Source organism: Pteronotus mesoamericanus, unplaced genomic scaffold, assembly GCF_021234165.1.
Source record: "Pteronotus mesoamericanus isolate MK-2021 breed Mesoamerican mustached bat unplaced genomic scaffold, CSHL_Meso_final scaffold_408, whole genome shotgun sequence".
In the NCBI taxonomy this organism is placed as follows: domain Eukaryota; kingdom Metazoa; phylum Chordata; class Mammalia; order Chiroptera; family Mormoopidae; genus Pteronotus; species Pteronotus mesoamericanus.
Window position 1 is genome coordinate 1,532,076 of NW_026555315.1, and position 24,774 is coordinate 1,556,849.

The following is a 24,774-nucleotide window of genomic DNA, read 5'->3' on the forward strand; positions in this document are numbered from 1 at the left end:
TGTGCAGGCACACAGGGGCATGCGGGGACTCCACCCTGACAGGGGACAGCCGGGGCCAGCTGGGAGGCTGCGGGGAGCCCAGAACACATGGCGGCAGCTCTCCGCTCGACGCTGGACACACTGGCCCTTGCTTCAAGTCCTCGAGGAGCACAGCACTTTCTAGAGCAACCCAGGAGCTTCAGCAGACATGCATGCCCCCCACGCCGGGACCCTGCCTGGGCTTCGTCTTCCGCCACCCTCGGCTCCCCGCCAGCCCTCCCAAGGGGCGAGCGGCCCGTGTCCCTCGTTCGGCACGGGCTCCCGTCGGTGGGGCCGCAGCCCGCCCCAGGCCCCGCCCTGGGCTCCCAGAGCACCGTGTCAGCACCCAGCTTCCCACGGACCCCCCACGCCCCCCGCATGCTCTCCAACGGCCCCTCAACGAGTCCCCGCTGCCACAGCCCGTCTGGGCCGGACACAGACAGGTAAGAGAGGGGCAGTTCCGAGCCTGAAAATCTACCTGGGAAGCCTCACCTTCTCCCCTTGTTTTCCTCCATCTGGTCCTTCGATCCTGTTCACCCTTTGTATTGGCACCAACCAAAACCACTTACATAACTCCCCGTGACTTTTGTTTGGTTTCAGTTTTGCAAAGCGTTTTGTTTCTACGGCCCAGCGGGGTGTTTCCGTTAGGCGGGGCAGACAGCCCACCAAGGCGGGGCAAGCCCCCCGCCCCCAGCGGTCCTTGCAATTCCCGCTGTCTTTTCCACTGGCCGGGAAAGAAAGCCTTTGGAACTGCGCTTCCATCCCAAGGCCTGAAAGGCCGAGAAGGGCCCACAGCAGCCAAAGGAAGCAGCCCGCAACACCTGTGGGTGGCCACGCCCCGTCCTGGAAGCTGGCACCACCTTGGCCGGGCACACAACCTGTAACCCCTCACCCCATCCCGCCAGCTGCAGACGCACTCAGGACAGAGGGCCTGGGGCTCCTGCCGCCCTCGCCCCGCCCTGCCCTGCGCCTGCGCCTGCCACCCCACGTCGGAGAGGCCCTTCTCTTCCATGAGAGCTTAGCACCAACAGACCCAGCTCCCTCCTGAACAGACTTACTGATCTGTAATTCTTTACTGCGTCAGCGGGAACCGCGTTTCTGGGCGTTTCCCCTGTACCCTTTTGACCGCCTTATGGATTACGCTAATCTGAGATCCCAACCGTGGTCTAAGATAGTTACTCATGGGGAAGCGGCACCTCCGTAAGTGACGGATTTCCTACAAACAAAAGAACTGGAAGCCGGCTCCTGCCTGTGACGGTTTCAACTAGCACCTGCTTCAGAGAAAATGGTCGTCTTACCAATATCAATTAAAAATGTGTCTCTGGCTCTGGCTGGTGTGGCTCAGTGGATGCAGTGCCAGCCTGTGAACCAAAGGATCGCCGGTTCGATTCCTGGTCAGGGCACATGCCTGGGTTGTGAGCCAGGCCCCCAGTAGGGGGCGTGTGAGAGGCAACCAATTGATGTATCTCTCGCACACTGAAGCTTCTCTCTCTCTTCCTCCCTTCCTCTCTCGAAAAAGAAATAAATACAAACTTTTTTAAAAATGTGTCTCTGGCATTTTAAGGGGGGGAAAAAAAACACCTAAAAGCCATAAAGTTAAAACACACAATTATTTTATAACACTCAAGTCTCGGTTCTGGCATGTAACCCGGTTAACAAGTAAACGATGAAAATAGCAGGTGGAAATTTCACTCCATCTCCACACATGGCAGCTCGTAAACTCAAGGGGCTGAGGACCCCCTAACGATGAAACGGCACGAACCACAGGCGCCAGCAGCACCTGGGGGAACCTCGGACACACAACATGCACGAAGAAAGTCAGGCGCAAAAAGGAGAAAGTTCAAAGACAAGAGCGCTGACTGGGGAACCTGAAGCGCGGTTGCCTTCGGGAGGAGTGGACATGGGCGGCGCAGCCAGGTCAGGGCGGGCAGCCGGGTACAAAGGCACCGAGCCATGCACGTGGCGTGTGCGGCCTTTGCTGCTGTGTTTAAGTTCACGCGGGCAGGAAAAGGCACGCGTGGGAAAGGCCATACGTGGACGTACTCGAGGGTGTCACCTGCCACCCGTGCCACCTGCTCCGCTCTGTAATTGCCCAGCCACCTGATGTTCTGCACTTAACTCCTCCCTCCCTCCAGGGTGAGACCCGAGGGGACAAGGCCCGTGCGGGTTCACCGCGACGTCCTCGACGCGTAGAACAGAGGCGCCGCACCAGCGACCGCAGACTACGGAGCCGGCGCCACCCTAGAAGTAGTCAACCTCGTCTGGGAATGGAGGCTACTTGGAATTCCATCCCCGCCCCGGGCGTGAGGTTAGGGAGGCGTGTTCCGCTCACCGCTGGAGGCTTCACGGTAGTAACTGCACAAACAATCTCAGCAGACAAGGCAGGCAGCTCATGGAACACAGGGCTTTTGGTGAGTGTGCAGACAGTCTCGTGGAGCTCCAGGCACACGGTCCAGCAGGACTGGATGGAGTTCTCCTCGAGGATCCTGCCCCGCGGGGAGGGAAGAGACGTCACCCAAGTGACCCGGGAGACATGAGAGGACAGCCCCGGTCACCCAGGAGCCTTCCCTCCAAAACACCGCTGGTGAGGCATGTGTTTGGGCCCCTTACGGTAGCTTCAGTCAATTTCAGGCCATCTCAGACTCGTGTCGAGGGGGAAAGCAAACGGAGTCCTCTGGGCTCTGTCCCTGGTCTGAAGTGCTTCCACAAAAGCACGTTCAACTATTCCAAGGGAAGCCCCTTCCATGGAAAAAAGCTAGGGATGCACTACATGACTAAAGACTGAACGACGTGTAAACGGGAAACCAATTCTGGGAGACCCAGGAGGGAGAGAGGCAGGGAGAAACGCCAGCGGACCGTGCACTGTGCACCGTGTGACCGCGGCCAGGGAGGAAGGCGTGGGGACGCACAGGAACGCAGGCCCGAGGGAAGGGACCTGATAGCCATGCCCTATCGCATCCTTTAAAATGCAGGTGACTCCATCACTGGCGCAAAGCAAGAAGAGGGAGGGACACTGACTTGTCACCTTCCAATGACACCGGCCACTATGGGATGGGCCACCTCATAAGGGACAACCAAATGCCAGAGACCACATTTAGGTTTTCTACTTACTTGTCTTTAAACTTGTCCAGGAGGTTCAACAGCATATCCAAAATGCCCTGAACATCCTAGGGTGGTGGCGGGAAGGAAAACAGGGTGGGGTGAGCCACGGCGCCCCCCCCCCCCCAACCTTCGCTGACACAGACCCGGCAATGGGCGGAGCAGTTCGCTCACGTCTTCCTACAAACGAGCTTTAAGAGGCTCCAGTACTACGCATGTTTAGAAATAAAATTCAAGGTTTAAAATTACACCATTGTTTCCACCCCCAAATGGAGAAGGCCGCTGGGACCCGTGGCATGTGCCAGCCTTCGGGGCGACTTCGCCCCCTGCCTCCGCAGCCAAGCAGGAGAAATGGCGGGAGCTTTATGGAAGTGGAAGAACAGGGGTCCCTCCCCGCCCCCTGGTCAGCGCACCCCACCGTTTGGTGTGCTGTCGCTGAGCAAGAGCTCAAGCCCCTCCTGCAGGCGCAAACCTTCAGGTTTCCATGAGAGATTTCCTTCAGTCCTTGAAGCCGGTGGAAGGTCCCCAGCAGACAGTCCAGGACTCGGGCCCGAAAGCAACTGAAGCAGTCGGTGAACTCTTTCAGGTAGGCAACCAGGCTGTGCAGCGGCAGCAGACTGAACCAGGACCGGAACAGGTATGCGTCCACGGCCAGCAGTGGCTTCTTCTCCCCCATCAGCTGCAGCAGCTGGTTCCTGGGGGAGGGTCGGGAGGAGCCGTGAAGGGGCGGTGACATCTGTCACCCAGACTCAGTGACGTCAAGCCGCGCTTTGGGCAGGTTGGGAGTTCAGGTTTTTAAGACGATTTAAATGCTACGCAGTGAATCGAAGGACAAGTAAACAGGGGCGTGTAAGAGTTCGCCGGCATGGAGGGGCCTGGCGGACACTGTGCTGAGGGACACGGCCAGATGCAGAAGGACAGCCCTGCGTGACCCTCCTGCCCGCGTGGAGGGCCTGGACGGGTCACATCCACAGGGACAGAGGGCGCAACCGGGGGTCAGGGAAGGCTGGGGAGGGGGTGTTTCATGGGGACAGAGTGTTTCCTCTGGGGACGATGACAAAGCCCTGGAGAGGACAGGGTGACGGCTGCACGGCAACGTGACCGTGCTTAATGCGACCGAGCTGCGCACTGAAAATGGATGACCTGGTAAATCGCACGTGATGTACATGTTACCACGAGCAAAAGACCACTGAGGGCCAAGCACTGCGCCAGCTCTGCTGAGACATAACTGACACGGGGCACCGTCACCTCGACGCGTCCAGCGCGTTGACGGGACACACCTGCGGTCTGCGTCCTGGGGCGATGGCCGCGGCGCCCGGGGCTCCTCGCCCTGCCGCACAGCCCGCGTTGCCTCCGCGGGGCACCTGCTCTCTGGGCAGCTCTCCTGCCTGGAGCACGGCGCTGTCAACTCCCGACACCGAGCTGTGCCTCCGCGCCCAGGGCGCGCTGCGGGGCTGGGGCTTTGCATCCTCGGACCCACACCGACTCCTCCCTGAGCCCCGAGCCCCTGGTGACCAAAGGCTCCTCTGTCTGTTGGAGTGTGACTTGTTCCCCTCCCGCACAGAAGTGCCACCCGGGACCTCTCTCTGTCTGACTCCCCTCGCTCGGCACAGCGCCCTCCAGGCGCACCTGCGAGGAAGCGCGCCTTCTTTCTCCTCGCCCCAGAAGGTGCCATTGTGCACACATACCTTCCTGACCCACCCATCCGTTAACAGGCACCTGAGCTGTCTCCGTGTGCCGGCCGCAGTGAATGCACTTACAGCACAAGCAAGCATATACCAAACCGCGGCTGGGCAGCTAACTCAAAAGGTCCATTCCAGCAGCTGCGAAGAAGCAGTGACCGCCGGGGCCCGCTGCCTCACCCCCGAAACCCCGCGGGCCAGCCCCGTAGGGCCAGGGCAGCTTGTATACAGGACGGTCGCCCTGACAAAAGGCCCCGTGCACAGAGGATGTACAAGGAATGGAGCGCCGGTATTCACCATTTTGTACTTAGTTTGCATTTGTGTTTTCTTCGGTTTTGATTTAATTTTTGCACTGATATTGATTTACCATTTTCTCTCGTGGATTCTGCTTTCTGTATCTTCTCTAAAAGGCTTCGCTACCAAAAGATTTTCAACAGCCGCTTTTGTATTTTTCTTTCTATTCCTTGTATGTTTACACTTTTTTTTTTTTTTTAAAAAGTCATTCTCTGAGAAGTGACACACTCCTCGGGTCCCCATGGAAGTCCACCGAGACTTACGGACAGAAACCGAGCCCCACAACTTACTGATTGGCTCTCTTTTCCCGAAACTCCTTGAAAGGGAGGCCTCTGAGGGCTGCCCAGGTGTCCTCTTGCTGCATCGCGGCGCCCCCTGCTGGAGGGGGCCGCTCCGTGAAGTGGTGGAGCACAGGCAAGACGCCCACCCAGAGGTCGACCTGTTGGGCCATGCTCTTTCGGCACAGGTCCATCAGGGCCTCTCGCCACCTGGAAAAGGACCAGAGGCCCCGCCGTGAGCCGAGGGCAAACCGTGCGGCCTGACATGTCGCCGGGGCGGGGCCAGCTCCTCCCACAGAGCAGCCAGGGCGCCCGGGCGGCTGAGCACGGAGTGCCAGGCCGGGCAGGAGGGGGTCGCGTGGGAGACAGGGCGCCCGCAGCCTCACCCCCCGAGCGTCGGACACTGGGGAGGCCCTCGCTGAGCCCCGCAGCAAACCCCCACGGGAGCCGCTCCCACCTTCCTCGACATCAGAGGACACTGAGGCCCAGGCACCCGCAGCAGCAAGCACGTGGCCCGGCAGGGACGCCACGTGGGAGCGGCCTCGTAAGTGTGACAGGGCGGCCATCGAAAGCACATGGCGTTTCCCTAGGACACGCCGACAACGCCACACTCGGGACCCTTGCGCCGACACCGTCTGTTCGCCTCGGTCCCTCCTCTCGGTGAAAACGGACAGCGTTCGGCAGGTGCCGTCACCTCCAAACCCACAGCCCGCCGTCCGAGACCCGCTGCTTGGGGCAGGCCACCCCACACCGTCCTCAAGGTCAGTTCCAACAGCTGCCACAGACACTGCGGGAAGCCGCTGGGATCGCCGGGGGTCGCTCACGAGGTGCCCCCGGAACCTCAGTAAAACGTGCGCTCCCCATGGTTGGCCATGACCTTGCCACCTCGGGTGCTCCCAGACCAGCACGGCAGCCCCGCGTCTCCTGAACTAAACACGAGGGGGCACAGGCCGCGGGGCGGGCGCCCACGGTACCTGTGCAAGCGTCCGGGCCGTGGCGTGACACGCCACACGGCATCTCAAAGCGGCGCAGCCGGCAGCTTACGGAAGAACCAGCATACATGCGAGCAGAAAGGCTGGAGCAGCAACTTTCAACCGGTGTGCCGCGTGACATTTTAAAATAGGCGCTACCCGGCTATTTAATCAGGGGCACTGACCTCTTGTCCCTCAGATTGTTAAAAGGAAAATAATGACCACAGCCAGCCCAATAGCCACCCGGTATAAATGAATCAAAATACTACCAATTTTGGGGGTCAGATCGGCAAAAGATACACCTCGGGGCACGCTGCGGATCTTAGGCACTATCAGCTCAGGCGCGCGGTCCCGTGGGGACGGCTGAAGAGCCCCGGGTGCAGGAGCCGGCGCTCACGTGCCAGCCGGGAGCGCGGACACCGCGGGTGGCCCTTACTTCCCGCGTGTTCTCGTCCACTTCTGCCCAGCACTGACTTACCAGGCGAAAACCACCAGCAACGCTACGAAATCAATCTCTCTCTCTCTCTCTCTCTCTCTCTCTCCCTCTCTCTCTCTCCCTCCCTCCCTCTCTCTCTCACACACACACACACACACACACACACACACACTACCTCTGGGGCGCTTCGGCCATGAGGCTTAGTTCGGCGTGGAATTCCTCAAGGGACTGGCCATTCCAGCAAAGGAGGTCGCACAGCGAGGACAGGTCGGGCGCGGACACGGGAAGCTGAAGTTCGTGGACCAAGCGCAGGACAACGAGGCCCATCCTCAGCCGGCTCTTCACCGGGAAATCTGCAGGCAGGGGCTTCTCCGCCAGTAACGGTGCCATTTTGTGTTTCAAATGCTCCCACAGGTCTTCCTTCACCTGACCCAGGAGACCCGGGAGACACAGGCGGGGAGCTGAATCCCTCCGAGCCGCCCCATCACCGCCCGAGTCCCCCGTGCCCTGGGCGGAGGCGCGCATGCCCTGCCTCCCCGCTACAGCCGCGCACCCCCGTCCCAGGGCCTCGGTGCGCTGGACCTTTGGAAGCCGCCACGAAGGATGCCGCCCAGAGACTCCGTCATGACGGAGGGGCTTTCGGGTGTGGGCTCTGCATGCTTCCGAGGGTTCAGCGGCCGCCTCAGACCTGGCCCCAGAGGCGTCTCCCAACTACCCAGGCCCCAGCGCCGGGCAGGTGCACGGGCAGTGCGGAGGGTTCCACCGTTCGCCTCCGCCTGGAGACCCAGTGAGCAGGCGGACCCGCGGTGGGGGCGGGTGGGGCGGGGCCAGCGGGTGGGCGGGGCTGGGGCAGGAGGTGGGACCAGCCGTTGGGGTGGGGTTCAGTGAGGGGATCAGACCAGTGCTGGGAGAAGCAATAAAACAGGAAAGGTATTTCTTTCCTCTTTTTTCCTTTTTTCTTTCTTCTTGGGAAAGAATTCCCAAGGAGGTGTTTGGAGAAAAGGGGCGGGAGGTCTACCTGGCCCCCCCGCCCCCCCCGCCCCCCCCTCCCCCGCCACCCCCCCGCCCCCCGTCTGTTCCTGCCCACTGAGTCTAGAGGTCAGCTGGCCACCAGGAGGCGGGGTGATGCTGGCTGCCCAGAAGGCAGAGAAGGGAGTGGCTGCAACCCCCTCCCCTGAAACCTATACCTGCTTCTCCTCGTACTGAAGGGAGCTCCAGGGCCGTGGCCCCATCTCGTAGATCATGGGCGCTCGGATGACGGAATAAAACTGGTGGAACTGAGTGATGAAGCCCTTCAGGTTGATGGCGCTCCAGGACTGGAGGATGCTGAAGAGGCTGTCCACCATGATGCCAGCGGCGATCTTCTTCCCCTTCACCAGCTTATTCCTCGTCTGGTCCCACAACTTATTCAGGAATGCCTGGACCTTCCCGGGTGGCTTCATGCAAGCGATGTCATCGTACTGATGCCAGTCTAGGAGGGAGAGGAAGGACGTCACACACACACGTGCGCGCACGCACACACGCACACACACCCTGGCCCCGGACGCTCTGCCCTGGAAGGCCGCTCTTGGCTACCAGGAACAGAGCGGAACGGCAAGTCCGGCCAGGGAGGGAAGGAGGACGGCCCGAGGGCTGTGGTCAGCGGGAGGCGGCCGAGGTGTGCCGGTCAGGGGCCCCTCGGGGGCAAGCACGCAGGGCCTGGCCAGTGAAGGAGCGCGGCCGGTGCGGGCCTGGTGTGTAGGCACCGCCCGGGCGCAAGGTGACACGGGTCACACGACTCAGCTGCCCGGAAAGTACCTGGCAAACGCTATGGCTCGGTAAACGGGGTACAGGAGCTCCTTAGAAAATGGTCTGTCGGAGGGTAAACGTTTGATACGAAACTGTGATTCGCTGGCAGGTGGGCGCCGCTCCTGAGTTACTCAGTGCAAGTGCCGCTGCCCCCTGCTGGGAGGCGTGGTACCGGCCGCGGAGGACGGCACAGGTGGCGTGGCAGACGGAGACCTCCGCCCGGGCGGACAGGCACACGCAGGCACACGCAGGCACACGTAGACACACGCAGACACACGCAGACACAGACACAGCTACGAGCCGAGAGTGTAAAACGGAGCGAGAGAAACAGGAAAGGAAGACATAAACTACAAGGAGAAGAAGACCGAACAGAGAATAAAGTGATGAGAAGGTGGCGCTCTTCCGGCTTCGCCCGCCGTCAGTCCCGGGCGCCAGCTGGAAATCTGCAGAAGGCGCAACTGCCAGCCCCACTTCCCCGGCCCCCTGGCTTCCTACAGCATCACTTCAGACCTTCGCTTCATTACACACCCTGACCCTTGTTTCCCCTCCTACACGGCCGTGGTGGAAACGCACCTCCCAGCTCAGGTGTGCTGCATGCGGCGCTGGGGGTGCGGCCAGTGCCGAGCAGAGAGGACCCCCACGGGCCAAGGGGGCCTCTGCTCTCTGGAGAGGAGGGCCCAGCCCGGGGAGCTGGCCCAGCACCCGCCGCGACTCACCTCCCGCGCCCAGCAGCTCAGACTTCACGTGCAGGCAGCGGTTGATGTGCGCATTCCCCTTCTGATTTTCATAGATGAACTCAAACTCTACTTGCTTCTGGCCACGGTTGACCACGTACTTGTACGGAATGGGTTTGTTCAGGTGCTGCTTGGAGATGACAGTGCTGCCTTCGACGAGGTACCCGTGAGGGTGCATGTCTCTGTGAACAAGCAGGACACCCCCGGTGACGGGAAGGCCCTCTCGGAGGTGCCTGTGCTCCCACGCACAGCACGGAGTGCATGCTGGGAGCTACAAATCGACGCTGATCGCAGGGGTGTTCCCATGGCGACAGCGACAACTGCATCATGGGGAAGAGCTGTTTGAAATACTCATTTTCCAAAATTCTAAGAATGTCATCATCAGCTCCACTACAAAGAACTGTTTCAGTCGACCTCAAAGGTGGGCGCGCGGTACACCCCAAAGGCCGCTCACCCGCCTGGGGCACACTCACTTGGTGCAGTGCATTTCGCACACGTTCCGGTTCCATTCTGGCTCCCCAAGCTGTGCGCCCCCACGGACAAACACCTTGTGCTGGTCGGGCTGGAAGCCGAAGTCCTTGGAAATGATGGCGTGGAAGAACACCGTGACCCCTTCCACGGGGCTCAGGGCGCTGCAGGAAGGCCACCAGGAAATGAGGGCTCGACCGGGACCTGCCCACCCCCTGCCACGTGCAGGTGCATGCTCGCACACACGCTCACACACAGACACACATGCATACATGCACATGCGCACAAACACGAACACAACACACAACTGTGCAGGTGTGCGCGCACGTGCACACACAATCATGTGTGTAGTCACGTGTTCAAACATGCACACATGTGTGCATACTTGTGCACACAGAAGTGAGTGTGCATCCATGCACACGTACATGCAGCTGCACATACATGCAGGGGTGAGCGCGCGCGCACACGTTTGTATGTATGAGTGCAGAGGTGGCTGCACACAGGCGTGTGCCCGCATGCGCTCACATGCATGCTCACGTGCACACACGGTCCTTGTTTCTTCACCATTAACATGTACTCAGCACAAACCCAGCGCCTTGGCCCTGGGACACACTGCCCACCAGGGACCTCTCATCTCTGCCCCACAAGCGGGCCAGGGCAGGGGACAGTCTAGGGCCTCCCAAGGGCTGGGGCTGGGGCCGGAGGGGAGGGGCTGGCTGGGGCTCTAGACCGTGGCAGCCTGCCTCCTGGGTTCTGCAAGGCCCTTGTTCCCTCTGGGGTCCCAGGGACTAGGTGGCTGAGAACGTAAGGCAGGCAAGAAAGTGGGGCAGCAGCCCCCCGGCCCCCCGCCAGCCGCACCCCACCTCCGCGGCACTTCCTGCACATCCGCTTTCTGCGTCTTCTGCGCCTTCTCCTTCATGGCGGCCGCGTCCGGCCCGGGAGCCTCTCCCGGCTTCTTCAGGGCTTGGGGCTTGGCTTCCTCTCCAGAAACGGCCGTCTTGCCCGTGGTTTCAGATTCCTGGGACAAGAAACCAAACCCTAACCTCTAACACTGGCCCCCAAGGGTGCCCCCGATAGCCGGGGGCACCCACCACAGCCTCTGAGGACGCCTCGCCCCCCGACCCCTGCCCGCACAGATCCTGGCCCCGGCTGCCACCACACTCTCCCTCAGGGCCCCTGCACGTGCCATTCCCTCGGCCAGGGACACGTCCCACGTCGCCCGGTGGCCTGCCTCTTGCCCACCGACGGGTCCACGACAGCAACCCCTCCTCGGAGAGGCCTCACCCAGCGGCCTCCCCCTCCAGGCCCCTGGCCTCTACCCTGCCCCGCGGTGTGTCGCGTCTCTCCCTTCCGGAGTGTGGGCTCAGAAGGCAGGAGAGGGGCCGCTCTCGGCTCCACCCCGGCACCTCACACGTATTTGGGGAATAACTGGGTAAAAGACAAGCTGCAGAGGAACAGGGCCTAAAGGAGCCGACCGTGGGACGGACCGCAGGCACGCGGGCACCCTGCACAGGAGGGGGCGCTGTACCTGGCGGTGCTCTCGGGAAGCAGGGTCGTTGGCGCGCGGCTGTTTCGATTCCTGAGTCTTATTTTGAACTTTCTTCTCAGCTCCCTTCCCTGGAGTTGCTGGTTCAGCTGGGGCTTCAATAGCCTGGAAGAAATAAAGACCCCAAGCCCTGACCTGTGTGGCTCAGCGTCACCCCGCAAAGTGAAAGGTCTCCGGTTCAATTCCCGGTCAGGGCGCAGCCTGGGTTGCGGGTTTGGTCCCAGGCTGGGGCGCGTACGATAGGCAACTTATTGGTGTTTGTCTTGCACGTTGATGTTTCTCTCCCTCTCTTTCTTTCTCCTTTACCCCTCTCTCTAAAATAAATAAAGTCTCTTTTAAAAAAAAGAAACCTCACAACCGCAGGCCTGAGGTGACAAAGTGAACAGAGACTGTGCCTTGGTGACGTGAGGGCCCACAGCTCAGGATGGAGGGCCAGCTCCTCCCGCAGCCCCATTCCTGGGAGCAAGTGCCGGGGGACAGCCACCCTCCCCAGACAGGGAGGCAGCGGCACAGCTGCACCACGCAGCAAGGCGTCCAGGGCATGGCAGGCCAGCCTTGGTCATTCCCCCACCCCCCGCCACAACTCACCCCAGAGGCGGGGGCTGCAGGCCGCTGCCCGGCGGCCCGCAGTTCCTTCCGGGGCTCAGAGTGCGCCCCGTCTGGCTCAGGCAGCGGCAGCTCCTGGGCAGCGGCTTTCTTTCCGGGACCATCCACACTGGCTGCAGGGGTGGGGCTGGGCCCTTCCTGGCCCTTTCCTTCTGGGAGGGCATCCCCACGAGTCTGATCCTGGGGGGCCTCGCTGCCTGCAGACTCGCCCCCCGTGGCTGCCTGAGCTGGGCTTGCGGGCAGGGCTGCGTCCGGGACCTCAGGGCTGGCCAGAAAATGCAGGCCGCCGGGCATGGAGGCGGGGGAGGACAGGGACTCTGGCCCTGTGGACGCAGAGGCACTCTTGTTCTGTCTCCGTTTCCTCCTCCTCCTCTTGCTCTAGACAGAAAAAGAGATGCTTCTTAGGCATATCTGGTTCTCACCCAAGCTTTCCTCCAATTTCTTCTCAGTGGCTCGGGAACGGCGAGCTTCGCTGAGCCACCCCCCTGACATCCGCGGGACCTGCCATCTCTTCACCTTGGGAAGAACGACGACAAGGCACAGAAGGAACGGGGTGGTGAACAGAGCTGAGGGACAGGCGGCCCAGCTGCAACCTCACGCGGATGTAGAGCCCGTGAGGAGGGTGCTCGGAGGGCATATGCGGGCATCCGCGGTTACACTCTTACGTCATGCATGCGACGTACACAAAACTGAACTCGCGAAAAGGATGAGACTGAAGGGAACTGGCGGAATAGCTCCGCCCGGCCCGCACGTGGGCACGCGGGGCCTCGTCCCTGAGGCCCTTGCTCAGAGCAGACGGCTCCCAGCTTTGGAGTCGGAAATGGTGCTTGCAAGAGGCCGGTGTGGCGGGACCTTTCGAGGAGCCCACGGGGACAACGCTCTGGAGCGAGTATTGATCACTTCGCTAAGCGTGGGTGACTCGCAACCCCACTGAAGGCAGGTGCGGACTCTGACCCGCCTGCCCTGCCTCAGTGGCGTCGCCAGGGACGGGGCAGGCAGAGCTCAGCGGCGTCTGCGCTTGGGGTGGGGGGGCCTCACTCTCGTCCGCTCTGGGGTTTCCTGACCGAACCTCCAGCACATCCTCCCACAGCGACCCCGGAGGACGCCTGAGGACGGGTGCCGCAAACATCGCAGGGAAAAGGGCTCGGGACGGTCGTTGCAAGCGGTGGCACCTGCATGGGAGGCCCAGGTCTCCAGTGGCCTGGATCACGCGGGGATGGGCATTCGGCGCGAGTCGGGGGCCCGAGGCTCTGAGCTTCCAAGGCAGCGCTGCCCGAGGCCGCCCCTGGGGGGCCGCCCCAGGCGCCCGGCTCTGGTCTGGCCACTGGGGGACCCGGCCCCGGCCCCTCTGTTCACTCTGGTTGAGAGCCACTGGCCAAACTGGCAGTGGGCCGGGGGCGGGGACCATGCGGCCAACAGCCCTTCCCAGAAGCTCCTGGCGAGCGCCACGCTCCCGAGATAACGTCCCCAGGCGTCCGCAGCTGACCGACCCAGGCGGGCGTCCGCAGCTCTGCGCTAGGAACGGAGAGCCAGCGATCACGACTTGTCCCCAGCGAGGCCACTCACTCGGGCGGGGGAGGGGACGCAGACCGGAAACAGGCAGTCTCAGCGTACGGAAGGGCTGCTGCTGGGGCACGTGAGGACACTGGGAAACCAGAGGGGGCCCTTAGCCCGGAAGGCTTCCTGGAGGGGACGGCGCAGGCCGCATCCGAAAGACGCCACGGCCAGAGGTTCCGGCAAACCCCCGGCCCTGGGCCGCATGGGGGCTCGGGCCTCGCAACCACCTCGCTGGCCCAGCACCGCAGCCCGAGTTCGGACCCCTGCTCACTGCCCCACAGCCCGTCCCGCCCCCCTCCTGCCTGGGCCCCCAGCGCTGAGCCTGCACTTCATCTTCTGTCTTTATGATGCTCTGTCGTTGGGGGCCCTGCCGACCCCGGAGGCACCCCTGCCAAGGAGCCATCTTTCACACACAAGCCCACCAGGCCGAGCCCGGCCCCCCCGCCTCCATCCTCGCCTCTCACACTCTGGGTCGCCATCCGCCTGCCCTCTTGCCCCAGAACCAGGTGCCTGACAGCTGCGCCCAGGAGACCACTGCCGCCCATCCTAAAGCCGCACACGGCTGTGCACACAGCACACGGCTGTGCATGTACCACACGCTGCACACCGCTGCACACGCAGCACATGCAGCCAGTTCTGCCCCGTCGGGCACCGCCCTCGATGCTGAAGCTCTGCAACGCCGGCTCTGCCTGCGCTCACAGAGAACTGGAGCGAGATAACTTTGCCAAGTCTCCAATATTTTGTGGTGATTTTACAATGAATATCAGCTTTTTCTACCCAGCAAAGCGGAGGCTTTCTGTCCTCCGCTCCACACATGGGAGCCCCTGTCTGGGGAGGGGCCGTGGGGGGCAGGCGGCCCGGTTCACTCACCAGGTGCCCGGTGGGGTGTCCACAGAGTGGGGGGCTGCTGGGGGCCCAGAAGAGGCCCCTACTGCAGGGGCTCGGGCTGTGCAGCAGAGACCCCCAGAGAGCAGGGCCCAGCGGGGGCGGGGGCGGAGGGGGGAGGCCAGCGCTGGACTGGGCAAAGGCACAGGGACTCCCCCCGAGCCCCGCAAACCGCCGGGGGCGGCGGGCCCGCCCGTGCTGGTGGGGAGCACGGTGCTGATGCGAGGGTAAGACAGGGCTGAGAGGTGTCCCCTCTCCCCTGGGCTCTGACCGGACGCCCCTCCCACACACGGGCACCGCCGGAGCACTCTCTGCGGGCACCGCCCTCCCATCTCCACCGTGTCCGTGGTCGGGGCCCGGGGCCCGCGCCGCCCTCCCGAGCTTCCATCTCTCTCTGGCGGAGCTGAGACGGCACGTCCGGGACAGGCAGGGGCCTCGATAGACACAAGCCGGGGCTTTGAAGAAGCAACGAGAGAAAGGAGTCTGGACAGGAACCAGGGAGGGCGGCTGACCCGCGGGCCCCACACGCGCCACGCCGCCCCCAGGACCAGGCACGGGCTGCTGAGCGACAGCGAGCCTCAGTTTCCCCATCTGTACAATGGGGACAGCGGGCACCCTAGGTCATCAGGCCGCTGTGAGGACCGGATGGGCCACAGCACGCCGAGCCCCTTCGAGAGACGCCAGGCACAGGCGAGGGGCCCCGGGCGCCCCCACACCGCAGGGGCCACTGTGCCCCCGGGGCTCCCTGCTCCGCTCTCCCCATGCGACCCACGGTCACCCTATCACCCCGGCCACTTGACTGGTTCGGGGACGAGTACAGGACCCAGTCGGAGCCCGTGAGACCCGAGGGAAGCGTCTCCTGGTAAAGAGGTGCTTCCTCTGTCTTCCAAAGAGCCACCCAGGGAGCCGCTCTCCCGTCCCCGGATGCGGCAGCGGGAATGGACGAGTGTGGACGCCACAACGCAACACACAGTGGAAGCGTCCGGAGGGCTGCAGACAGCGTGGAAGGCGACGCCAGCGTCAGGAGGGCCGGGCAGGGACACCTGGGCCTGGGGACTGTCACCCGTGCCTGAATTGGGCCTCGCCAGCAGCCGTCCACCTGAGGATTTCTCCGTTATACGCGTGACGAATTCCCGGGATCACACCAATTAATCTGAGCTCGGTTCTCAGTTATTTGCAAGCGAACGATTTCTAAGTTCAAATAACCAGACCTCACATTAGGTGGTTTCCCACCTGTACAGAAGCCCCAGCCCAGGCCAGGGTGCCCAACGTTCGAATAGCTTTGATCAAACCAGACACGGGTTCTCTCAGACAGACTCAGGCCGCAGGGTCCTCGGGGCATGAGACTGCACAGGAGGACCCCGCGGGGGCAGGCGGCCAACCCTCCAGGCTTCTCCAAAGGTGGCGGGTGGGATGTGACCTCATGAGCAGGCGCCGGCTGCCCTCCTGGGACCAGGGCCAGGCCCGCCTTCCAGAAGGAGCGGGGCAGCCAGTGGGCTCGGAACGAGAAGGCACGTGCCCGAGCGAGGGCCGGCTATGTAAAGACTGCGGTGAGTAACTACAAGTACAGAAGGGACCCTTGCAGGGACCGGGACCGGTTCCTGGAAGACACCTGTCGGGGACAGGCTGGCCGCCGCCACAGCAGCACACCGGGAGGTGGACCCCAGGCCAGCCCGCGCCACCCGCAGCAGCCGGCGGCTTTCAACTGGGGCGGCAGCCACCAACCCAAACCCGCTTTTTCTTTAAGGTTTTATTTTTATTTAATTTTAGAGACAGGGAAGGGAAGGAGAAAGAGAGGGAGAGAAACATCGATCAGTCGCCTCTCATATGCCGCCACCTGGGGCCTGGCCTGCAACCCAGGCGTGTGCCCCAGCCGGGAATTGAACCCGCGGCCTTTCCATTCGCAGGCCTGCGCTCAAGCCACTGAGCCGCGCCAGCCGGGGCCCAAACCTGCTTTTAACAGAAACAGAACCCCCTTACATCCAGGCCTTGCCTCCAAAACAAACACTTTCAGTACACGCGTTGGCAAGTGTCGCTTCTGATATTACTGCTGCGCGCGGAAGTGACCCCAATGCTACAGAAAACGAACCAACGCCGCACGCGAGCTTCCTGAACCCAGGGCCTGAACTCCGTGGCGCGCGGCGCCCCGGGTGCTCAGGCAGCAGCGGCGGCCGGCCCTCTGCCCTGAAGAGTGCCCGCCTCTCGAAGGAGGCGCTGCCACCAGAAGCGAAAGGGCAGACGGGAGGATGGGGGAGGCGGCACCTGCCATACCAGCTGGAATGTAAAATTGTAGCCACTCGCCCTCGGTCGCAAGTGCCGAAACCCACAGCACGGCACGGCCCGGGGAGGGGCCTAGACTGGCAGGCAGGGGCAGGGGCAGGCCGGAGGCGCCGGTCCGCTGCTTAGCCGATTACCTGCTCCGGGTCCTCAGAGAGCACGTCGGCCACCTCACCCGGGGCTGCCCCCTCTCTTCTTCTTTTGCTGGGAGGGCAATTAGCAGCCTCCAGCTCAGAAACCTCGGACGCAGGTCCCTGTTGAAACAGGATCCCTTCGTTCAGACGAGGCAGGTGGCACGGAAGCCCCCCTCACAGAGCCCTCGTATAATGGGGCACAGCCAGGGCCCCCCCAAAGGGGATCTGTAACGGGATCCAGAACCTGGGGTGTCCAAGAAAAATGTAAGAAGTTCACCCCGCCCAGGCGGTCCGCCATCGGGGTTGGGAGACCCGGAGCCGGGCCGTGGAGAGGCATTTTGCATGTCAATAACAGGACAGCTTCATTCCTCATATGCAAAGAGAGTTATTTTGCATCTCTACAGGGCAAACCGGGAAGGTCTGAATAACTTTAACCCAGGAGGGAGCTAGGACGGGGAGACAGGGCCCGCCGGGGAGACAAAGAGAACCGGTGCTGGGGAACGGCGCCAAGACCACGCGGGAAGTGAGCAGAGACAGGCCTCTTGCTCGTGGGCCAGGAGCCGGCGCCGCGTGGTTCGGGATGAAGAGCTGGAGACCGCGGCGACGCAGCGGATGGTGCTGGGAAGCGCGCGGGGCCTTCCCAGCCGAGCCCCGGGATTCTGGTCTGTTCCTTTTGAAGGTCGGAGCCCCTGACTGGCCTGACTGGGCAAAGGGGGGAAGGCAGGGCTGTGTGTGTTGGTGGGTGTTTTTAAATGGATTTTGAGATTTTAACCTTTAGCCAGTATTCAAAGCTTTTATAACTTTTGAATAAATAGTTCCTTTTCACCAAATTCTGCCATTGAGAGTGATAATTGCAAGGGTGGCGGCAAAGGACCTACAACTGAGGGGCCCCAAGGAGGGTGGGGGGACATTGTTTCGGTAAGAGCACCTGGGCCCCCCCCATGGGTCCATTATTTGGTGACCCTCAGAGGCCCCGCCGTCCAGGCCAGCAGCAGAGGGTCCTGCGTGGAGGGACCCCTGAAAAGGCTCCTGCGGGCCGGCAGAGCCCGTGTGTGTGAGGGAAGGGCCCACGCCAGAGGCCCCCGTGCCAGCAAGCCCGGTCCTGGCTCCTGAGGGTCTCTGCCCCACAACCCCTACCCCCCGCCTGGGCTACTGCTCCCCACACAGATGTGGCTGTGGAGACCAGGCCACCGGACACCTAAGGCAGAGCCAGGCCGGGACTGTCGGGGACGGGACAGCGGCCAAGTCCGAGGACGGCACAGAGCTGGCGCTGGCCGGGGGCCCCCATCTCCTTTCCCCGCCAGCCTCCTCCTCCTCCTAAGGAAGAGGGCGAGGCCCAGAAGGGCTTCTAAGGTGCCCCGGGGCGCGGGGCGGGGCCGGGGCCTGGCAGGCAGGACAGCCCGCGGGATGGCAGAGCCGTCGCTGCCCGCGACCGGGAGAGGTGAGGCCCCGGGCGCGTGGGACACCTGGGCCTCCCCAGCACTCCCTTCAGGAGCGGGGACAACAGGGAAGGCCAAGGGCCTCGGACCCTGTCCTGGGAGAGGCAGACACCTGGTGTTTCTGCCACGGGCCCCACGGGTCCTCCCATCCTCTGGGCGCAGCAACCCCAGGGCAGGGCAGACCCATCAGCCCCCGGGGAGGAAGCAGAGCCTTTCAGCGAAGGCGCCCAGTCAGTCAGCCCCCAAGGGCCACCAAACAAAAGGCGGGGGGACAGCCGCCCAGGTGACAGGCAGCCGCTGGCACCGTTACCCGCCATGCACACGCCCCACGACTCGGACACAGCGCCCCCGCGCTGGTGGGGGAGGGGTCCAGCCGCATGGCCGGCTCCTAATGCTGGGGCCTCCTCCCGGTCACAGCAGCGCAGCCGGGTCTCTACCCCCCGCACCCGCTTCCTGGCCAGAAGGATCCCGGAGGGTCACGCTAGGGACTGGGCACGGTAACAAAGCCCCCGTGAGCAGGCCCCGGAGACAAGCCCGCCAGCGCACGTCGGTGCCCTGCACCCAGCTTCCCTTCTGTGCACAGTCAGGCGTTTTTAAAAATTCCCTTTCTGTGGCAACGCTGTCCCAGTTTTCTTAGGTGGAGGTGGAAGTTCACAGGACGGAAAGCTAGCCGTGTTAACATGCGCCCGCGGCGGCACTCGGTGCAGCCACGAAGCTGTGGGGCCGCACTCTGCCTGGTCCGAGCGCTGCCGCCACCCCACAAGGAACCCATCCCGGCCGGGCAGTGCCTGCGCCCGCTCCGCCGGCTGCCGGGGGGCGGCGCCGGGCACTCCTGCGGCTTTCCCGGGGGGCCCGCTATCCGTGGGAGCCCGCTTCGCAGCCCAGGCGTCCCCGTGGCCCTTGGTCCAACGGGACCTGTCCCCCAGCCGGCAGCAGCTTCCTCGTCTGCTTTCGCTTTCGGCAGCCCCTAGACGCACCCTGTGCTCTGCACCCTCACGGCGCTCCAAGCGAAGTGCCTGACGAACCGCAGGCGGGTCAAAGCGGACGGCCTGCTCTGCTCTGTTACGCTCCCTTGGGAACCAGGGCCCCCTTGCCCTGAGGCCGACGCCCGGAGCCCGCACCTCGGGCGGCCGCTCGGTGCCTGGACCCCTGGGGCGACGTTCCCGGGTCCCAGCCAAGCCCATCTCCCTCTCCCTCCAGCCTTTCGGTGGCCCCCGGAGGGCCGTCCCCTCCTCTGCCCTACCCCTGGCCACCCCGGTAGAGTGCACGCTTGAGAAACCTTTTCAGTATCTTATCCCCTACGACGGCGGGAGCGCCCTCCTCACCCCTTCCATCTCTGGAAAAAGATTCTACCACAAAGACGATGCCACTCCGGAGACGGCAGCTGAGACGACACGCGCGCGGAAGTCATTCTCTTATCGTGAAACCAGAGAAGCAGGAGAGCAGGTCGCAGGGCACCTGCCGGCGGGGCGGTCTGCTTGCCACCCTCGACTGAGGGGGAGCATCGGCACCGCTGCCCGCCTTGGACCAAGGGCTTAACGTGCAGGTCGAATGCAGTGCCGCGCTGATGGCGTGTGTGCGGCCGCCTGTGCTTCTGCGCACTGGCCTACAATTGCTTCCCTCTCGGGTTGGTGGCCACTTTCTACTTATTCCCAAGAGCTTTTGGCACACGGGGGCCACTCGCTCTTCGCTAAGAACTTCGTCCGTGAAGCCGGACAAAGAGAGAGCCTCTGTGCGCCTTTCCTGAACCGTCTGCCCTTCATTGCCCCGATCACGCTCTGCGAGGTGCTCGGCTATTTCAAGGCCTTTCTGGGAGTCAAACGCACCAACCCGGTGTTTGCTTTCCCCTTTCCCCACCCACGGCTCCGACGAGCCTCTGCAGTGTGCCCTCCACCTGTCGCTACGCGCACCCCATTGCCCTTCCGCGTCTCCGTGCCGGCCCATCTGCCAGCCCCAGGGCCCCGTGTCTCTGACTGTGGCTTTGGGACAGTGTGGGGAAAGCCAGGACAGCCAGGCCCTACTCACAGCTGTTCTTTTTCACTGTTAGACGGGTTATTCCTGCCCATTTTTTTATTCCAAAAAAGTCTTGAACTTACTCGGTCCAAAAAAGAAAAGAAAACCCCACCTCGCCTAGTCCTGACTCTCATTTCAGTTGAGCCGAACTTCCCCCATCCCATGGCCTGGCTCGGGGCTGGCCCTCTGCCCTGGGGGGGCTCCTCTGCCCAGGGAAGACCCCCGTTCGCACACGCCCCCTACACGCACCCCGGGAGGCCTGGGGGGCCGCGTGCGGGCCTGTGGGGGGAAACAGCAGGCAGCGGCCCCCAAAGGACGGACCCAGAGACCCAGCGATGGACCAGGCACAGCAGAAGGGGGGCAGATCTGCCACAGCCCCACACAGTGTCCCTGGCCGGGGCTGGGGGGCAGCGCCATGGCCGCGCCCTGGAGAGGACACCAGGGGGACACGGGGAACCTTGGTGAGCGCTGAGGAGACCGCAGCGGAGAGCAGCAGCAGGGCAGAGCCCGGAGGGATCCTGCCCAGGGACCGGCACTTACTCTCCGGGAACCCAGGGAGCAGGGCTCTTGCAGACTCTCCTGCTGGTCACTGGAGCCCAGCGACGGGAAGGGGCCACCTTCCTCCTTCAGCTCCTGTCCACTCTCCATCTCTCCCTCGGGGACCGACGTCACCGTGGGGCCGCCTTCCTCCTTCAGCTCCTGTCCACTCTCCATCTCTCCCTCGAGGACCGATGTCACCGTGGGGCCGCCTTCCTCCTTCAGCTCCTGTCCACTCTCCATCTCTCCCTCGGGGACCGATGTCACCGTGGGGCCGCCTTCCTCCTTCAGCTCCTGTCCACTCTCCATCTCTCCCTCGGGGACCGACGTCACCGTGGGGTTGTTCTCAGACTCTACAAAGGCAGTGAAGGGAAGCAGAATTTGTCACCTTCTGGGATATTGTTTTGAGCTGTTACTTTTAAGAAAGGGCCAACCACAGAGAGGCAGGGAAAGCTGAGCCAGGTAGAGACATTTACATCCGAGAGGGAAATCTCCACTTGTCAGCGAGCTCCCTCCCAGCCCCAGGAGGGGGTGGGGCACCTGTCCCCAGGGACTCCCGCCTGAGCCCCAGGAAACACCCCCCCCTCCGCCTCCCCTCTGTGTGACGACCGTGCCTGGAAGACCCCTCAGGTCACTGGAACATGCTCCCCCACACATCAGCTTTGGTCTCTCCCGGAAGAGGGGTGGCTTCTGCCATTTGGGAGAATTCCTCGGCTTTCCTGGCCTCTCCCAGGTGTGCAGGAGCCATATGTGTTATTAAATGTTGTTTTTGTTATGTCACTGAACAGCCATCGGGGTCCACTGCCCGCCACCACCCTCGGCAAAATTCCAGAGGAAAAGTGTGGTGATACAGCGAAGGGGTCTTCATTCAACAGCGCTCATGCAAGCCTATCAAGTCACAGCTCCGATCACGTAAACCTATTCACTAAGACTATGCGTTTTAACACCGAAGTGCTTCTAGTATTCCCCCTGTTAGTTTTGTCTTATTTCTATAGGTTTATAAACTAAAGCAATGTAAGATACAAAAGCTACACAATTTTTGGAAGAAGGACGGGCTTCTGCCTCAGAGCCTGTTCCTTCTAGAACCCCCAAAGAACAACCCTGCCCCCCTCTGCCAGGCCAGCCCGCCCCCAGGCTGCGCCTGGAGTTCCTGCCCAACTAAACGCCCTCGGTAGGGAACGCAGGCAGCTGCCGCAGGGCCACCCAGGCGTCCTCGAGGAAGGGGAGCCCAGGAGCCAGAGAGCTAGGCCGAGAGCGCTTCTTTTATTCCAAATCTTCTCGCCCATAATTCTCTGCGCTCAGGAGGCGTTCAGCTTCTCGGCCAATCCCATCCTAGGCTCCTTCTCATTGCTCTGCCAACTCCTCCCACAGCCCCTCCCACGCCTCCCCAGCGAATTGATCAGATCTCTCCGTATCAGTTCTGAGAATCTGATCTTAGGTCGACTGACTTACTAGATCATCCAGAGAACCTAGCAGACCGCAGGGAAACGCTTCCCGCCCCGATGGCAGGCGCCCGTGGGTCAAACCTCAGGGAAACCACGTGCACATCCCAAGAAAGCCTTGGCATCCGCCCCCAGCTTCTGGACAGATCAGCCACTTGGTCCCCAGCCCCCACCACCCCACCAACCCCCCAGCCTGGCCTCCTGCAGGGTCTCAAGGAAACGTTAGAAGAAAATTTCTTCAAGGACAATAGAAGAAATTTTTTTTAAATGCATTGCCCAGGAACTACTTCACCCCTGCCCGCCCCCCCCGAACCCCCACTGCCTTCCAGCACTGAAGTCCCACCTGAAAGTCCCACCTGAGTCCCCTGGTGACTTGGCATGGGGAGGGGCTCCGGACCCCGGCCCTCAGATGCTGACTCTCCAGGTGGTTGAACCCTCCACCAGCGGACCAGCCCTACATCCCCCACCCAGACAACCCCAGTCACCCCCCAACCTTGGCCTGGTGCCGCTGGATCTCCCTACACGCTCCCTTTCCACCTCTTTACCATGCACCCTGTCCCCGCAAGACCAGAGGCCCAGGCAGGCCCCCCCCACCCGCAGCACCCCTGAGCCCCAGCCTCCAGGGTGAAAGGGGGGCCCCCACCCTGGAGCCCTTGCCCAGCTCCCAGCCCCTTGACTTCACTTTCTATTCCTGCCAACACAGGCACAGTGAGGGAAGGAGGAAGCAGAGGAGCCACAGACAGGAAGTCATGTGTGTTCCTGGGGTCACACGCACTAACCCTGGGTCCTTAGGGATGCAGTGGGCTGTGCTCAGGGGCCACTGCAGCCGGCGGGTGTTTGGCCTCGACCGCGGTGCGCCCCCACTGACGAACGGGGGTGAGAGAGCACCCAACCGTGGGTGAGAGAGCACCCGCGGTCGCCCAGCCCGAGGGACCGCGGGACCGCAGCCCTGTCCACCGCGCGCTGTGCGCACAGGGCCGGGGGGCAGCGGCCAGGGCTGCTGAGCGCCGGGAGCCGCGGGCTGCCCGTGCTGTGGTGGCCGTGCCCTGCCGAGGGCTGGCGGCCCTGGGGTGGCCTCCGACCGGGCCGTGGGGGACGGCCGCGCCAGGGAGCCGGCGGCCGCCGCCCCACGCTGTGTCTCTCTGTCAGGAGGGTTATGTTAGGCCGACCACTTTTCAGAAACAAAAGACCCAGGAGGGGTTTTTTACCTTCCGCCCTCACTGCCCGCAAGGCTCCGGCGGGGGCCGGGCCCGGGCCCCGCAGACATCTGCCGACCAGCATCCGTCTGTCCGCCTTCCCAGTTATCGTCCCGTCCTTCGAAGCCCCAGCCCCCACCCCCTCCTTAGCTCAGGACGCTGCGCGGCCCCGAGCTGCCGGCCCTCGCTGGGCCTGCCTGGGCTTACGGACCCTTGTACGTACAAAACAGAATGTGTTTTTTCCGTCCCCTTCATCTGCCCTACATCCATTTGATTACTAGACCAGGCGATGAACCGAGGGGGCAGGAAGACACTCCCGCCGCCCCACGCCCGCCTGCCGGCCCGGCTGCCAGCGCGCGGGGCCTGGGGGCGTCCTGGGGGACTGGCACAGCCCGCCTCTCAGACGGGCTCCCTCCTTCCCTGCTCAAAGCCCCAGGCACAAAACGGCAGGAGGGGCAGGGGCGTGGGCTTTCCCGGGGACCCTCGAAGAGGGGCAAGGGGTTCCCAAAGGGGCTGATCTCCAGGATCCCAGACTCAGAGGAAGCCGCTCAGGTTCCTCTGCGCGCCCTCCCAACCCCACTCAGCGGCCAGCCAAGCCCGCCCCGGTTCGCCTGGCTCCAGAAGCCAGGTCTAACCCCTGAGGCCCCTCCTCAGCACCTTCCCGGCCCCCGATCCGATCCCCGCCTACAGGCCCGTCCGGCAGGGGCCAGAGCGTTTCCCCCACCCAGCCTGGGGGAGGAGGGCAGCACCCCGGAGCACACCCGATCCTTCCTCCCATGACGGCGGCTCCCTCCCAAGCACGGGCTCCAGGCCCATCGGCCTGGGTTCAAGCTGCGTGACTCCGGGGGAGCCACCTCACCTGCCTGTGCTCTGCGCTTGGCACCTGCAGAATGGGGATTTATGGTCGCCCCTGCCGCCACACCTGGCCCAGTTCGGGGCTGCCTCGTTGGCCAGGGTTCGGTCTCACTCTGTGCAGACTCCGCAGCCACAGAGACCCCTTCCCTCCCGAGGCCCCACCCCCTGCAGGTGTTCCCGGGACCAGGGTGGGAAGCTCCCCCTGGACCCCAGGAGCTCGGCCAGGCCGCCCCTCCGGGTCTGCACAGCAAGGAGTCAGCGACAGAGCAGACACTCGGCTGACCCCCGAGGGCGCACACGGTCCTGACCCTCTGGGGCACTCAGCCCTGACTGCCAGCCAGAGCCCCGCCCCCACTACGGGTCCGCAGCATAAAACAGAAAACCCATAAACACGGTCCACACACACAGCGCCTCCGCCCCTCCTGTGGCTCAGGCCCAGCACATCCTCTGGGACCACAGCGGCACTCGGCACAGCTGAGCGCAGCGGGTGCGGCGCGGCGATGGAGAGCTTGGCACCAG

The 24,774-nt window shown here is 63.0% G+C and overlaps 1 protein-coding gene across 1 annotated transcript in view; it reads right to left on the bottom strand.

Moving 5' to 3' along the window:
• Positions 1-24,774, bottom strand: part of RNF213 (ring finger protein 213) — an 87,292-nt gene that overhangs the window by 59,037 nt on the left and 3,481 nt on the right. Inside the window, exons 3-14 of the mRNA XM_054593078.1 lie at positions 20,766-21,115; positions 11,903-12,298; positions 11,297-11,419; positions 10,632-10,786; positions 9,774-9,932; positions 9,283-9,482; positions 7,966-8,249; positions 6,954-7,204; positions 5,384-5,581; positions 3,590-3,812; positions 3,130-3,185; positions 2,351-2,504 (exon numbers count right to left, since the gene is read on the bottom strand). Coding sequence (XP_054449053.1) covers positions 2,351-2,504; positions 3,130-3,185; positions 3,590-3,812; positions 5,384-5,581; positions 6,954-7,204; positions 7,966-8,249; positions 9,283-9,482; positions 9,774-9,932; positions 10,632-10,786; positions 11,297-11,419; positions 11,903-12,298; positions 20,766-21,115 — 2,549 coding nt within the window. The remainder of the gene's footprint in view (positions 1-2,350; positions 2,505-3,129; positions 3,186-3,589; positions 3,813-5,383; positions 5,582-6,953; positions 7,205-7,965; positions 8,250-9,282; positions 9,483-9,773; positions 9,933-10,631; positions 10,787-11,296; positions 11,420-11,902; positions 12,299-20,765; positions 21,116-24,774) is intronic.